Consider the following 16271-nt stretch of genomic DNA (forward strand, 5'->3'; position numbering starts at 1 on the left):
GGGACATTTTAGGAAGGGGGTGAAAAAGGCAATGGCCGGGGCCAGAACCAGGCACTGCATTTCCTTGGAATTCCACTTTTCCCTCAGTGTGGAATTCCAGGGAGCAAATATGGGTGTAGCCACAACCACCCTCTGCCCCTTTGCCTTTGAAACCAGCCCACCTGTCCTGCCTCCTGTGAGAGGGCTGGTCAACCTGGCGCTAAAGAGCTGAGCCTCCACTTGAGAGCACACAGGTGAGATGAAGGCTAGGCTGGCGAGCAGAAGCGTGCCACCTTTGCACAACCGAATGTTTACATCTCCAATTGAGCAGCAGCTTCGACACAAAAGGACAACCCAAGAGGGGCGGCTTGGTCAGATATAGTGAGCGGACAATATAACATGACACACGCTGGGCTCTGGCAATGCAATTTTATGAACACATAAATGTTTATGAATGAACTTACTAAGGGACATATAGATGTGAATGAACTGAATTCTACTGGCCATTACACTCCAGCTACGGAGTATTATTTAGGTTTTGTCAGGTGTTTCAACTGTGATAATATTATTTGTTGCTTACCATTGCCTTTATTCATGATCACATAAGTGGTTTACGAGTGCTGTTGCACTATATTTACAGAATGACTTCCGGATTTATGTGTTCATAAAATTACACTGCTAGAGCACAGTGTGTGTCACGTTATATTTGACACACACTTATTGCTTTGTTGGTCAGATATAGACCAGCTCTCTAACTACGACTTGATTTTCAGTTCAAAGTGTACAGTTCTGACACAACTCCGGCTAGCACAGGAGGGAGAGAAGTTTCTCTGCTACATTTGGCTATTTTGTGGGGTAAGTTTGGGTACTGAAACACTACAGTCCCTCCCACCAACTACGTGACTGAAATACATGCTGTTTCTGTGAGGAGCAAACACCTCTTGAACACAGCTACCACGACACCCACAGCAGAATTTTGTAGCTTTATTCAGGATGCCAGAGAGATATGTATTTTTTAAAGCCCCCCCACTCAACTCCCTCCACCCCCCCAACAATCATCCTTACCTTTTCCTTGTCACTGGCTTCTCTGGCTACTGTTGAACCCTGGAGAAATTTGAAAATAAAAAACGGAATGTGGGAAGACTAACTTTAGAGCCAGGGCAGCTTAACCTTACACACAAAGACCCATCCCTGAGTCCCATTTAGCTAAGGACTGTTCTGTGTGACCGGAGCAGCAGTGGCGTAGGAGGTTAAGAGCTTGTGTATCTAATCTGGAGGAACTGGGTTTGATTCCCAGCTCTGTCGCCTGAGCGGTGGAGGCTTATCTGGGGAATTCAGATTAGCCTGTGCACTCCCACACACGCCAGCTGGGTGACCTTGGGCTAGTCACAACTTCTCGGAGCTCTCTCAGCCCCACCTACCTCACAGGGTGTTTGTTGTGGGGGGGGGGAAGGGCAAGGAGATTGTAAGCCCCTTTGAGTCTCCTGCAGGAGAGAAAGAGGGGATATAAATCCAAACTCTTCTTCTTCCCTTTCCTTGTAGGGATTTGCGTTCTGTGAGGAGACGCAGGGAACCGGTGGCTTTTATCTGCAAAAATGTGACACTTGCCCTTGTCACAGCCACAAAAATTGGGAGCAGAACATCCGCATTCAGGACGTGTATGGAGGAAGACTGTCTTCCTCGGGCTCTGGTCCCGAGCATCCTTACCTACCGCCTCTGCTGAAGACTGACCGCTGGACTAAGAAGCCTTTGGTCTACTCTGGCCGAGCAAGAGCAGCCGCAGCTACTGGGACTGCGGGATTTAAAATGGCTGCTTGAGTGTCCCGAGGAATAATCCTAGGCATGTTTTCTCCAAAGAGCCGACATCTCGCCAAGTTTGGTGGGGCCGATCTTTTTGCCTCAGGTAAGTAAGGTTTTGCCTCAGGTAAGTAAGTTTCTTTTTGCCTCAGGTAAGAAAGGTTTTGCCTCAGGTAAGTAAGTAAGTAAAGTAAGTGAAAATATTTACTGACCCCTCGCATCCTGGACATAAACTGTTTCAACTCTTACCCTCTAAACGTCGCTACAGAGCACTGCACACCAAGACAACTAGACATAAGAACAGTTTTTTCCCGAATGCCATCACTCTGTTAAACAAATAATTCCCTCGATAATGTCAAACTATTTATTATATATTTATTATATAATTACTGCACTACTTTTTTCATCATTCCTATTACCCATCTCCTCCCAATTATGACTGTATGACTATAGCCTGTGCTGACATTTCATTTTATTTTATGATTTTACATTTTATGTTTTTATTACTATTGATTGTTTCCTGATTGCTTACTAGACCTATATGACAATCATTAAGTGCTGTACCTTATGATTCTTGACAAATGTATTTTTCTTTTATGTACACTGAGAGCATATGCACCGGAGACAAATTCCTTGTGTGTCCAATCACACTTGGCCAATAAAGATTCTATTCTATTCTATTCTAATCTTTTTGCCTCATGTAAGTAATCTTTTTGCCTCAGGTAAGTAAGTTTCCCCTTACTTGCCTCGGGTAAGTAAGTAATCTTTTTGCCTCAGGTAAGTAAGTTTCCCCTTACTTGCCTCAGGTAAGTAAGTAAACTTTTTGCCTCAGGTAAGTAACTTTTCCCCTTACTTGCCTCAAGTAAGTAAGTTTCCCCTTACTTGCCTCAGGTAAGTAAGTTTCCCCTTCAGTCGTGTCCGACCCTGGGGTACCACTGCGAGCAGTGATTTTAAAGGCAAGCTGCTTTTGTGGGGTTTCCCCAGCTATTCTTTACCCCTAGCTATGAGCTAGGTACTCATTTATTTATTTATTTATTTATTTATTTATTTATTTATTTATTTATTTATTTATTTATTTATTTATTTTTTGAGCTTATATACCGCCCCATCCCCGAGGGGCTCTGGGCGGTGTACAACATAGAAGAAGGCAATATAAGCAATTAAAACATTTAAAAGCAGCGAGAACCATAAAAATTTCTAGTAATATAATAAGTTACAGTAAAAATAAGAATAGATGGCGTTCAGCAATCTGCTATTATAATTCCATCCCTTCCCCTAAAGGGGGGAGAAACAGCATCCCACGTTCTGATCTAAAAATTCCCTCCCCCTTCCAAAAGGGAGGAGTGGCGAGTCTGAGATGACAGCTGACCCCGGTATCAGGGCAGGGGAAGGGGGCACCATCAACGGCTGGTTCCTCCAAAGGCCCGGCGGAACATTTACGGACCAAAAAAGGATGGATGGATGAGCTGGCCATGAGCCAGCTGCCAGGATATCTGACCCACGGGGGGCTCGAACTCCTGACCGAGCGAGTGGCAGTGCAAGCACTTAACCACTGCACCACATGGCTCCTAAAACATAGAATTAGTGAGCAGCTGCACAAGCCCAAAGCTGCGTGACCTGTTTGTTGCAAGTCAAACGGTGCATTTTCTTCATACTAAAGGCCACCCAGTCAATATCTGTCTTTTAATAAGGAAATGACAACCGAGGCTCTCTCCTTTCCACGCTCCATTGTTCTGTTGCTGGCGAGCGCAATGTGTGATCCACGTCCACACATTCCTCCCCAGCCCGGAATCGCAACACAACTGAAAGGGAGGGAAGCCAGGTGACAGAGCCCCTCCCCCCACCGTACATTCACAGCCCTCACCTTGAGATCGTATTTCCGATGCACCGTGAGCCGGTGGCTGAACACGTTTCGGGTAACGACCATGTAAGTTTCCACGCCATCCACAGTGAGCCTGTACATGCCCAGGAACTGAGGGAGAAGAGTGTTCCCGTGACATTCCACGATGAACTGGGACGGAAGGGAAACGGGGAGGGAATTACAACACACAGGCCGAATCCCCACTGAAAATTACATCTAGATAAAATCAAGTTTCAAAATAAACTGCACCTTTCCCTTGAGGTTCCACCCTCTCCACCGTAGGATGTTTCTAGCAAAGATATCTACGTCCATCTCGGATTCAAAAAATGTTACAATCCCCACAACCACGCGATCGACTTTGCGAGTCTATCCTGATTGGCTGTCGTGCCGTTTTGGGCCGGAACTTTCCCCCCCGTGAAAAAACGTGCTTATGTTGGGACGTAAGCACGTACACGCAGAATCCCCGGGCATGCATCTGATTAGCTATTGTGCTGTTGCGAGATCTGTACTGCGGAGTCACGTTACCGTGTTGTTTCCCAATTTCAAAACTATTTCTTATTAAACCATTGGTGGGATCCAAAAATTTTAGTAACAGGTTCCCATGGTGGTGGGATTCAAACTGTGGTGTAGCGCCAATGGGGATGGGCGGGGCACGACGGGGGCGTGGGCATTCCTGGGCGGGGCTGTGGCAAGGACGCAGCCACTGCGCCGGTCCTTGGGCAGGAAACGAATGCATGCAGGCGCAGACTGCCACGCATGCCAGTGCACCTTCCTGCTAGACTGCTTCAAGTTCTGCGCGCTACTGCTGAGAAGAGGGGCGTAACTAAGGCAAAAATCACCAATTAGTAACCCCCTCTCGGCACACGCAAATAATTAGTAACCTACACTCGGGTACCTGTGAGAACCTGCTGGATCCCACCTCTGTATTAAACTATTAAAACTATTGGCCTCGTTGACACATTGGCACGTTGAACGCATTCTCGCATGGTTCCTGTTCTCCCGTGCCCTCGCGCACATGTTTCAACAAAAAAAGGGGGGGAAAGGCTGCATGCACATTGTGCACAACCCGCTGCGCTCTGATTGGCTGGAAGGCATTTGTGTCACTCTCTACAGTGGGAAATTTGAAACCACATTAGACCCTTGACCCTCCCCACCGATCTGGATTGGAGACGTGTTTTTTTTTAAAGGTTCACATACAAGCAGATTTGGGAAAAACACATGATAACGGAGGGAGGGGAGCGCAAGAACCGGGATTAATCTGTGTTCGGCGGTTCAGCTGCGGGGAATTTGGCGTGAAACCTGGATATTTCAGGTGAGTATCCCAGGATTAATCGGCAGTGGGGATATCTCCATAATCAATGGGAGGCTACAGATCTCTGTCACACGCCAAGCAGCACAAAGGCTACGGGGCCTCCCCTGTTTTCAAGACTGTTTCGGATTTCTTCTTTTATTGTGACCATTTCTGAACGGCTCATTGCTGAAAAGTAAAAGCCAACAGGACGTGGTTTCTCCAAGATGGCGGCATGGGCCCAGATGTACACACCTGACTGCAGTGGCTTCAATCAAGACCTCCCTCAGAGAGAGTGGGGGCCCAGAGCAGTAGACAAAGATGACCTCCTTCCATTTTCCCCACTGAAGAGTCCTGAATGCCAAACCAGATAGGACCAGGAGACCTGTACTCCGATTCCGCCCGCCCCCCCCACACACACTTTGATCTTTGACTCTATTTAAAGGGCAGGGAGACACCAAGTATTCTGGGGGCAACAGCACTGGGGTGGGGTGGGATTTAAACCTCTTTCCCCAAGTGGGAAAAAGACAGGTATGACACAGGGCTTTGCCCCCCTTTCAGTTGTAATACCAGAAGTGGGGCAGGTGGTATGATTTCAAAACATAGATGAGTACAGGTGAAAGAGTTAAGCATGCCCACCCATTCTCACTCAATTTCTGGGAAATGCTGCTGCTGCTTTTCAATAAAATCAAACCCAATCACAGACCTCCCAAATGCATTTGGTGCTATTTGACTGGGACTTGCTCACTGGTCCTAGAACAGTGATGGCGAACCTTTTCGAGACCGAGTGCCCAAATTGCAACCCAAAACCCACTTATTTATCGCAAAGTGCCAACACGGCAATTTAACCTGAATACTGAAGTTTAGTTTAGAAAAAACAGTTGGCTCCAAGGCACGTGTTACTCAGGAGTAAGCTTGGTGAAGCAACCGTGCAACGCTTCAAATGGGTGAATCACGATCCTAGGAGGGTTTACTCAGAAGCAAGCCCCATTGCCAGCAACCGAGCTTACTCCCAGGTAAAGGATCATGCCCAGGCCAGCCTAGATGTGTGTGTGGGGGTGTGTGTGTGTGATTTTCCACCCTCCTCCCACATTATGAACTCTGTGCACGCGTGCCCACAGAGAGGGCTCTGAGTGCCACCTCTGGCACCTGTGCCAAAGGTTCGCCACCACTGTCCTAGAAAGTGATTACCTGAAGCAGTTGCTTCCAGCCTGCCAACATTGGGAGTGTGCCCCGTGTCTTCTTTCAAGACACTTGCCAGTGGGGAAGTCACCTGGTGAGGATGCCCGACAAGAAAGGAGCGGGGCAGCCTAGCAGGCAAGCGCCATCTGTCTGCTTTGAGGGCAGCTACAGACAATGCCACAGCTGTATGTAGAGAATGGCAAAGGGGGCCCTGTGCAAAAGCGGACATATTGGACGGGGGCACACTACCCAAACAGCTGGCTCACAACAGAAAATCTCCATGGACAGTTCTCTCTGGTGAAAGCCCTATACCAAAACACAGCAGAAATCAGCAGGAAGTGTGGTGCAGTGGTCAGTAAGTAAGTTGTTGTAGCAACCAGTTCAGTTTCGTACTGGAAACGCTGATCAGACTGCAGTGGGATTCTACCCCCCTTATGGCAGAGAAGGACCACAGACGCCAATTCTGGAAGCCCAAAGGAAAATGAACAGCAGATTAATCAAGAACAGATCCCCAATTATCCCATGCCAGGGTCACCTTTAAACTATATGCCCATGGTGGCGAACCTATGGCACTCCAGATGTTCATGGACTACATCAACAGGGGCTGATGGGAATTGTAGTCCATGAACATCTGGAGTGCCATAGGTTCGCCACCACTGCTATGCTATAGTGCTATTAGCCCTGAATGGGCATGTCGGAAAGCTCCCATGTAGAAGAGGACCAAATGGGACAGTACACTGGAACAGACCTCCATCACTAGGCTAGCCTACCTGGGTCGCAAGGGTGTCCCCTTTCCCTACCTGGTGATATTTCTTTAAAATGTTGTGCATCTCTGCAACGTCCTCACTTGATACGGCCTTGATGACAAAACGCCGGTCATAGGTGGTGAGAAAACGGACCCCGCATCGGCCGTGACTATCGCTGTACACAGGGGCACTCCTCGTCACGGAATTCTACAGAGAGACAGCAGAAGAAGGTAAGGGAGGCACCAACCACACCTTCAGAACAGGTAATTTGGCCCACAGGCGGTTCATGAGCCAAGCATCGCACATCCTGAGCTGTGTGTTTTAGCCGAAGGAAATGCACAACCGTTGTCCGCTCCCATAATCAGTGGGAGGCCAAGCTCAGCCCATGTCAGCTGTGCACCAGGCACTGGGCGAAACAGAATTCCAGCAGATCAACATGGCTGCACTTAATTCCACAGCCGTCTAATCTGGGAAAGAGGAAGGTCTGTTTTCCCAAATTGTGTTTGTTTAAAAAAAGTGGGTTTTTTTGTTTCAGGTCTTTGATGCTTTATTCACCCCATTTTCAAACCCGCCTTTGCAAACATTTTCGATTGTCACAGCTAGATCATGCATTTATTTACTGAAAACCTAAACCAGCTGTTTTCTGTGAAGCTCCACGACTCATTGGCAGGAACGCGGACAACTATCCCTTGCGTTTGGGAGTAAAAATCCACCCCAGGGTGCAGAAGTAACGCACGCCGGTGCACCTCCTGCTAGACTGCTTCATGTTCTGTGCGCTACTGCTGAGAGGAGGGGCGTAACTAAGGCAAAAATCACGTGGCAAAATCACCCATTAGTAACCCCCTCTTGGCACACACAAATAATTAGTAACCTACTCTCGGGAACCTGTGAGCACCTGCTGGATCCCACCTCTGGAACTGGTTCTAGAGACTTTTTCCTAATTTGGCTTGCCAACTCTCGGTTAGGAAACACCTGGAAATGTTGTAAGCGGAAGCTGGGGAAGGCACCTTTTGGGGAGGGGTGGGATCTCATGAATACTTAATGCCATGCAGTCCCCCCCCCCCCAAAGCAGCCAACGTTCCCGCTCGACTCGAGAGCCTTGCGAGTTTGGCTCCGATGCTCCTGAGCGAGTGGCTGCAGCCTTGTTCCTTACCTGGTAATCCTGGTCGTCGATCCCAAACCTTTCCCGAAGGTTTCGGAACACCAGGGGACAGTATTCCTTAAATTTGAAGCGACTGGGCAGATTTTCCCTGGAAGCAAGTGCAGAGATTATGATTTCAAGAGGCTTCGAAAATATTCCAGGTTGAAGGCCGCTCTGCAAATTACATTTCCCTGAGAATACCTTAATTTTCTTTTGTTAGTGAACATCTGAGAGATGCACAGCATGAAGGTAACACACTGCTGCTCAAAAATACAAACATTATACACATGTCGTCATCAGAGGGCTGCGACTGGCTGCAGCTGTCCTGAGAGCACTCACACGGGGGCAAACCTAGTTTATTATTGGTGCCAACCAGACCAGGGATTCCAGGAAGGCAGACAGCAAGCGAGGGAGGAAACGGAGAAGAGAGGCCTTCCGGGAATGAGGCAGAGCCTGCCATTTTCCCTTTCTGCTGTTTCTGGGTTCAGCCTCAGGAATCTTCCCCAGGAGGGATAACTTGGGGCAGGGGAGTCAGTGAGAAGGAGAAGAAGGAGAAGGAGAAGGAGAAGGAGAAGAAGAGGAGGAGAAGGAGGAGGAGGAGGAGTTTGGATTTATATCCCCCCTTTCTCTCCTGCAGGAGACTCAAAGGGGCCGACAATCTCCTTGCCCTTCCCCCCTCACAACAAACACCCTGTGAGGTGGGTGGGGCTGAGAGAGCTCAGAAGAGCTGTGACTAGCCCAAGGTCACCCAGCTGGCGTGTGTGGGAGTGCACAGGCTAATCTGAATTCCCCAGATAAGCCTCCACAGCTCAGGTGGCAGAGCTGGGAATCAAACCGGTTCCTCCAGATTAGATACACGAGCTCTTCACCTCCGACGCCACTGCTGAGTGTGGTGGGTGTGGGGTTTGGCCAGGATACTTTGGAGGTGCAAGGCGAGGGGAACTCTGGAAAGCTCCAAGGGGTGGGAGAAACTGGATTAGAAATTGAGAATGGGGGGATTATCCCAAGCACAGCGAGTGGCAGGGCAGACAGGCATGGGAGAAGGGAGGAGAGGCGCACGGCTGGAATGGAAAAAGGGCTAAGAAGGGAGCACGTAGGCACACAGGAAATCAAGCTTGTAACAAGGCAGGAAGTAGCAAAATAAGCACCAGCAAAGAGGCAAATGAATCACCTTCTCTTGAGTCCATAACATGCTGACTTCCTGATCAGACAGAATGTTTCATGGCAACAAGACTGTCTGCTCTTAGGTTTAGACCAGGGGTTCATGGACTACAAATCCCCCTGCCAGCAGGGGCTGATGGGATTTGTAGTCCATGAACATCTGGAGAGCCGCAGGTTGCAGACCCCTGGTTTAGACAAATCCAACTTGCTAAAAAAAACTGTGCCAGTTTCTTCACATAACTGTTGGCTTGCCTTCAAATAGGACTCCCATCTCAATTTTGGCCAGTGAAGAGCTCTGTGTAGTGCAAACACTTTATCATTGAAAAAGATGTCTAATAAAAAGAAGCCAGCTTCACTTGCTCTGTTTTATAACCCAACATGTGCAAGATTAACTGTTCTTCCTGAACTAAAATGGACGAGGCAGTCAGACTCATCCCTTTTCCACTTCAACACCGGCTCCAATGAATACTTTAGATACAGCCGCACAATCAGTTTTTTAAAAAAATCAGTATGTAGTTATTGTTTAAGGGACAGATGTCAAAAAGTATTTGCGGCTCCAAGTGTTTTCTTTTCTGTGGAAAATGGGTCCAAATGGCTCTTTGGGTGTTAAAGGTTGCTGACCCCTGATCTAGGAGACCCTCCTGATGATACCACCCAGGTTTGGTGAAGTTTGGTTCAGGGGATCCAAAGTTATGGATCAAAATGTAGCCCCATCTACTATTAGCTCCCATTGGAAAGAATGGGGGATGGGCCACCCCCTTTGGAGGTCCATAACTTTGGACCCTCTGAACCAAACATCACCAAACCTGGCTGGCATCAGCAAGAGATTATCCTGATGATACCGCTCAGGTTTGGTGAAGTTTGGTTCAAAGGGTCCAAAGTTATGGACCCTCAAAATGTAGCCCCATCTACTATTCACTCCCATTGGAAACAATGGGGGATGGGGCACCCCCTTTGGAGGTCCATAACTTTGGACCCCCTGAACCAAACTTTACCAAACTTGGGTGGTATCTATCATCAGGAGAGTCTCTTGAAAAATTTGACTTATATGCGAGTATATACTGGTAATTTGCTGGCTAACCTAATTTTAGCTAACAGGTAAATATTTTGACCTTTCCAACATCTTTTAGTATTCTTGAAAATAAAAAAAAATTCTTGGGTTTGTTGAAGCCTCTCGTGCCTTCGTTCATTTTAGGAAGTCTGACAGGAAAAGAAGGGGACTTTTATCTTTATAATGTAACCCTCTGCCTCAACTGAGAAGTTTATTGTTCCTTTATTACTTATTTAGTTCACTCGTTTTTGTAAGGTGGGAAATAAATATCCATTTACGCTTCCTCAGTGGCCAAAAACATTGGGTGGCTACTCAGTGAACCCTCAGTGAACTATAACCCTCACAACTGCTTATTTATAATAGCCCCGTTTCACTTGTGTTGCCCCTGTGCAACAATTTTAGGCAGTTTAGAGTAATTCCATCAAAATCAACTGCCATAAAAGAGAAGAAGAGGAGTTTGGATTTATATCCCCCTTTCTCTCCTGCAGGAGACTCAAAGGGGCTTACAATCTCCTTGCCCTTCCCCCCTCACAACAAACACCCTGTGAGGTGGGTGGGGCTGAGAGAGCTCAGAAGAACTGTGACTAGCCCAAGGTCACCCAGCTGGCGTGTGTGGGAGTGCACAGGCTAATCTGAATTCCCCAGATAAGCCTCCACAGCTCAGGCGGCAGAGCTGGGAATCAAACCCGGTTCCTCCAGATTAGATACACGAGGTCTTAACCTCCTACGCCACTGAACAGGGTAACTCTGCGCAGGGCTCCACAGGTTGGCTCCTGTGAAATAACATTTCAAATAATTAATTAGAAGTTTAAAAAAAGCAGCGATCTATAGATCAGCATTCCAGCCAGAGGCGGAGGGGCGAAGGGCACACTTTACGTCAGAAGTTTTGTTTGATACTCACTTGTTGAAAAGATGATTGTCCACCTTAATCTTACTGTAGGCTTTAAAGTCGTCTGGCATCAGCATCACTGGGACAGGAACGTTGCTCAACTCGTTAATCTGCAATAAGGAACACAAAATCTTAACAGGCTGCGGCGTCTGCGCTGCTTGTATCTATAGGGCTGCAGAGCAAACGAATGGCCCCTGCAAGGTTCTGAACAATGCTAGCCATCGTCATGGCCAATGCCGTGCTCCCCAGTTGCAGTTTTGGGGTAAGAGAGGGAGGCAAAGTCCAGGTGCTCGGGAGCAACAGCCGCAGAAGGCCATTGCTTTCACATCCTGCCTGTGAGCTCCCAAAGGCACCTGGTGGGCCACTGCGAGTAGCAGAGAGCTGGACTAGATGGACTCTGCTCTGATCCAGCTGGCTTGTTCTTATGTTCTTAAAGTGCAGTCCAGAGGCTAAACCAGGTCTTGCCTCCTGGAAGACCTGGGTTCGAGCCCTCCCTAGCGTCAATAGGAATGCCAGCCTCCAGGCGAGACCTGGAATTACAACCGCAGGCAGACTTCAATCGGATGAGCTGGGCATGTTACTCCCCGCTCCTGCACATGAAGCCTGCTGGGTGACTTTGGGCCAGTCGCAGTTCTCACAGAACTCTCTCACTCTCACCTACCCTCACAAGGTGCCCGTTGCGGGAGACGGGGGAAGGAAAGTGAATGTAAGCCCCTTCGAGACGCCTTACAGAAGAGAAAAAGCAGAGTAAGAAAACCCAGCTTCTTCCAAGAGTTTCCCAACCTTCCATTCCCAGCTGGTGGTGGCGGGGGGGGGGAGGGGGGGACGAAGACACCCGACAACCTTACAAATGCAAGGATCCTTCCATCTCCCTCCGTTTGACGAGAATTACAGTAAGAGCTAGTAAACTTCACAACACTACAAAAATTAAAAATTACTTTGGTTCCTGGAATCGAGAGGAGAGGAGATGTTGCCGCCCCCCCTTTCTAGAAATCCGATCGCTGCCACTCCGCCAGCTTCTTAAGACTTAAGTACTTCCAAAGACATCCACCGAGGCCAGAAACCTGCCCCTTACTCTTTCTTAAAACGAGAGCTCAGATTCTCCCACTGTCCTTCGATCTCGGTCCTGAAAACAGTGTGTCGCCTCAAGGACTGTTGTGAAGGCAGAGAAGAAGAGAAGAGTTTGGATTTATATCCCCCCTTTCTCTCCTCTAGTAGACTCAAAGGGGCTGACAATTTCCCTGCCCTTCCCCCCTCACAACAAACACCCTGTGAGGTAGGTGGGGCTGAGAGAGCTCTGAGAAGCTGTGACTAGCCCCAGGTCACCCAGCTGGCGTGTGTGGGAGTGTACAGACTAATCTGAATTCCCCAGATAAGCCTCCACAGCTCAGGCAGCAGAGCGGGGGATCAAACCCGGTTCCTCCAGATTAGATACATGAGCTCTTAACCTCCTACGCCATACACACTTTTTAAATACTAGCAGGCTATACCAGTGGTGGCGAACCTACGGCACTCTAGATGTTCATGGGCTATAATTCCCAACAGCCCCTGCCAGCATGGCCAATGAACATCTGGAGTGCCATAGGTTCGCTACCACTGGCCTATACCAACTAATGAAGATACAGGGGCTGCCTGAATACATACAACCCTTTTTTTGCCAATTCGTGGTGACCCCGTGGGGTTTCCAAGGCAAGAGATATTCAGAGGTGATTTGTCTGCCTTCAGATCGTGACCCTACTATTCCCACCCAACAGGGGCGTAACGTGGCAACCTGTAGCCCTGGGCAAAACCTGAGTTGGATGCCCCCCCCCCCCATTGACAGCAACTTGGGGGGTGCCATCATGACAGTCTCCAGATGATACCCTGAAATTTTGGTGCTGATACGTCCAAAAATGCACCCCCTGCAGGAACATCCCAGAAATTTGCCCAAGAATCTTTGTTCTGCATTGAGTTTTCTGCATTGCTGTCAATGGGGGTTGCAGGCTGGGGGCGGGGGGGACATTTCTGAAGGCACAGTCTCAAAACTTTCATGATCTCATCAGGAAACTGCCCTAATGAGACCCCCCAGGTTTGGTGCAGTTTGGTTCAGGGGGGCCAAAGTTATGGACCCTCAAAACTGTAGCCCCCATCTCCTATTAGCTCCCATTGGAAACAATGGGGGCACCCCCTTTGGAAGTCCATAACTTTGGACTCCCTGAACCAAACCTCACCAAACTTGGGGGGGTAGCATAAGGACAGTCTCCTGATGATACGCTGAAATTTTGGTGCCGCTAGCCTAAAAACTGCACCCCCTGCAGGCCAAAAATGGAAAACCACTAAAAATACCAAAAAACAAACCCAGCATTTTGATGCCCCCCCACAAGATGGTGCCCTGGGCAGCTGCCCACCTTGCCCAATGGGCATTACGCCCCTTCCACCCAAACACTTGCTAGGGTGAACCCTGCTCAGCTTCCGAAACCTGCTGAAATTGAGCTAGCCTGAGCTATCCAGGCTAGTGCCATATACAGCCTAGATGACTGTAAAAAGATCTGCAAAAAAACCCCCAGTGCAACTTGACAGCGCTAGAGACACAATTTGTGGCCATAAACACCGCTATAACTGCCTTATACAATCTCCTTTTCTTTTTTTAGCAAGCCTTTATTGGCATAGACAACAGTACAACAATAGTAAAAAACGGATCAAAAAGCATATACAATACAGGAAATAAATGTTAGGTCGAAGGAAATCTACTGGCGTTTAGTAATTTCCAGGAGAAAGTCTGCTACTATCATGCAGAGAGAAGGATCAGGATTGTCCAACAAGTAGTGTAATCTAATTAAATCGGGGAGATCGGGTAAATGTAAAGGAGTAAGATTCACATACTTGGATCTGATTTCCTTGAATCTGAGACAGTGTAGTAATTGGTGGGCCAGAGATTCAACTGAGCCATCGTTACAAAGTCAAGGGCAGGTTTTATTTGTGGTTTATAGAGGCATATTCTTCGTGCATACATTTACGAAGAAACGTGCATATTTTTTCACTCAACTCCGGAAGCAATGGGCAGATAGCCCCCTTTTCAGCTGGTCTTTTGACAATTTCTCCCACTTCTTCTCCATTCAAGTTTTTAATTAATTTGTAAAGCCATTTACACTGTTCAACCACCATGAACTTCTGAAGCAACCCCACCCCCCCACCCCCCCAAACCCTGGATGCTAACACTGTAGGTCTTTTTTGTCCAGCCTGGACTCAAAACAAGTTTGCTTGACTACGCCAAGATATTTAATACACTACATTTTTTCCAATACCTTTTATAAAAGGTTGAGGTAGCTTTCAAAAATTAGAACAATAAATCAATATGACATAACTACGCAATATCAGCAGTTAACAACAGCAGAATAAGCACTTGTCTTAAAGTTGGCATTCCCATCTCCCTATTCAATTCACCATCGCAAAAGCATGGAAATCCAGGTGTCTCATCTGGTTCCTGCCTTTTGCCTCCAGACTAGCGGGGTGGGGTGTGTGTGTGTGAGAAAGACAGCCTTCGGAGACATGTTTGACCTATTGACTGACCTCACAGCTTAGTTTTTGGCTTAGGAGACACCAGAAGAGATTATCTCGTTAAGTTTGAAATCTGTTGCAATGTGTACTGTGTTTCCCCGAAAATAAGACAGGGCCTTATATTAATTTCTGCTCCAAAATATGATGCAGGGCTTATTTTCAGGGGATGTCTTATTTTCTTCCCATGATTTTGCGCCCCCCACCTGACCAGATCAGCTGCGCCGGGAAATTTGTAACCAGGGCTTATTTTTGGAGTAGGGCTTATATTTCAAGCATCCTCCAAAAATCCCGAAAAATCACGTAAGGTTTATTTTCGGGATAGGCCTTATTTTCGGGGAAACAGGGTACACAACGACATTTGCACAAAGAAACCATCAAGGGAATTTAGCTGCCCAACAGAAGCCATATGGGTGGAAATACAGGACCCTGGGTGTGTGCTGTTGAGATAGAAATAAGGGAGGTGAATAAAACATAATGTTATGATACTGGGAGACTTCAAATACCCGCACACTGACTGGGTAAACAACTGCTCGGGTCATGCTGAAGAAATGAGATTCCTGGACATTATAAATGACTCTGAACTGGAATGATCTGTCACAGAGCCAACCAGAGGGGTACAGCCCCTGAGTGGGGGTCCAGACCTGGTGAGAATTGCAGAAGTTGTTGCACAGTTGGGAACCATGTCCACACTGCAATTAAGTTCAGTATTCAGATCAATGGAAAGTTACCTCTAAAATGTAAAACTGCAACATTTGATTTCAAAAGAGAGAACTTTACAAAAAAGAGGGGAATAGTTAAAAGGAAAACACGAGAGAGTAAAATCCCTAGAGCAGGGGTGGCCAACCTATGGCGCTCCAGATGTTTGTGGACTACAATTCCCATCAGCCCCCGCCAGCATGGCCAATTGGGAATTGTAGTCCAGAACATCTGGAGTGCCAAAGGTTTGCCACCACGGCCCTAGAGGATGCCTGGAAGCTACTTAAAACTACAACTATTGAAGCCTTGATGGAATGCATTTCCCACGTTAGGAAACACTTTTAAGTCTAAAGGAATGCCTACATGGTTATCAATGCAAGTCGACTAAAGTAAGGAGGCTTCTCTTAAGGCGTGGAAGATCCCCCCTAATAAACTGAACGGACGGGGCCATAGAGTCTGGCAAAGGAAAGGTAAGTCAACAATTAGCCATGCAAAAAGAGAATCTGACGAGCAGGTTGCTAAAAGAATCATGACAAACGATAAACATGTCTTTAAATATACATGGAGCAGGAAGGATCTCTGGGAGACCCGGGAATTAAGGGATTGCTGCAGAGAGGCTCAATGAATTTTTTGCTTCTGTGTTCACTGTGGAAAGTGTGGGGGTGGCACCCATGCTAGAGCCGCCCTTTTCAGGATACAAAAGAAAAACAATTATGAATTACAATAATGAATTACAATTACAATAATGAACAAATACCGTTTCCCCGAATATAAGACATCCCCTGAAAATAAGACGTAGTCGAGGTTTTGCTGAAGTGTGAAATATCAGGAAACCCCCGAAAGTAAGAAATTGCAAAGTTTGTGTTTGGAAGCATGCCCGACGAACAGAACACAGAAAAATAAGACATCCCCTGAAAATAAGACATAGCGCATCTTTGGGAGC

General features: G+C 47.4%; 1 protein-coding gene across 1 annotated transcript in view; it reads right to left on the reverse strand.

Moving 5' to 3' along the window:
- PIP4K2B (phosphatidylinositol-5-phosphate 4-kinase type 2 beta) overlaps positions 1-16271 on the reverse strand; it is a 58187-nt gene that overhangs the window by 37610 nt on the left and 4306 nt on the right. Inside the window, 5 exon segments of the mRNA XM_048518135.1 lie at positions 1045-1083; positions 3641-3787; positions 6908-7060; positions 8007-8103; positions 11108-11205. Of these exon segments, the coding sequence (XP_048374092.1) occupies positions 1045-1083; positions 3641-3787; positions 6908-7060; positions 8007-8103; positions 11108-11205 (534 nt within the window).

Source organism: Sphaerodactylus townsendi, linkage group LG15, assembly GCF_021028975.2.
Source record: "Sphaerodactylus townsendi isolate TG3544 linkage group LG15, MPM_Stown_v2.3, whole genome shotgun sequence".
Taxonomy (NCBI): Eukaryota; Metazoa; Chordata; class Lepidosauria; order Squamata; family Sphaerodactylidae; genus Sphaerodactylus; species Sphaerodactylus townsendi.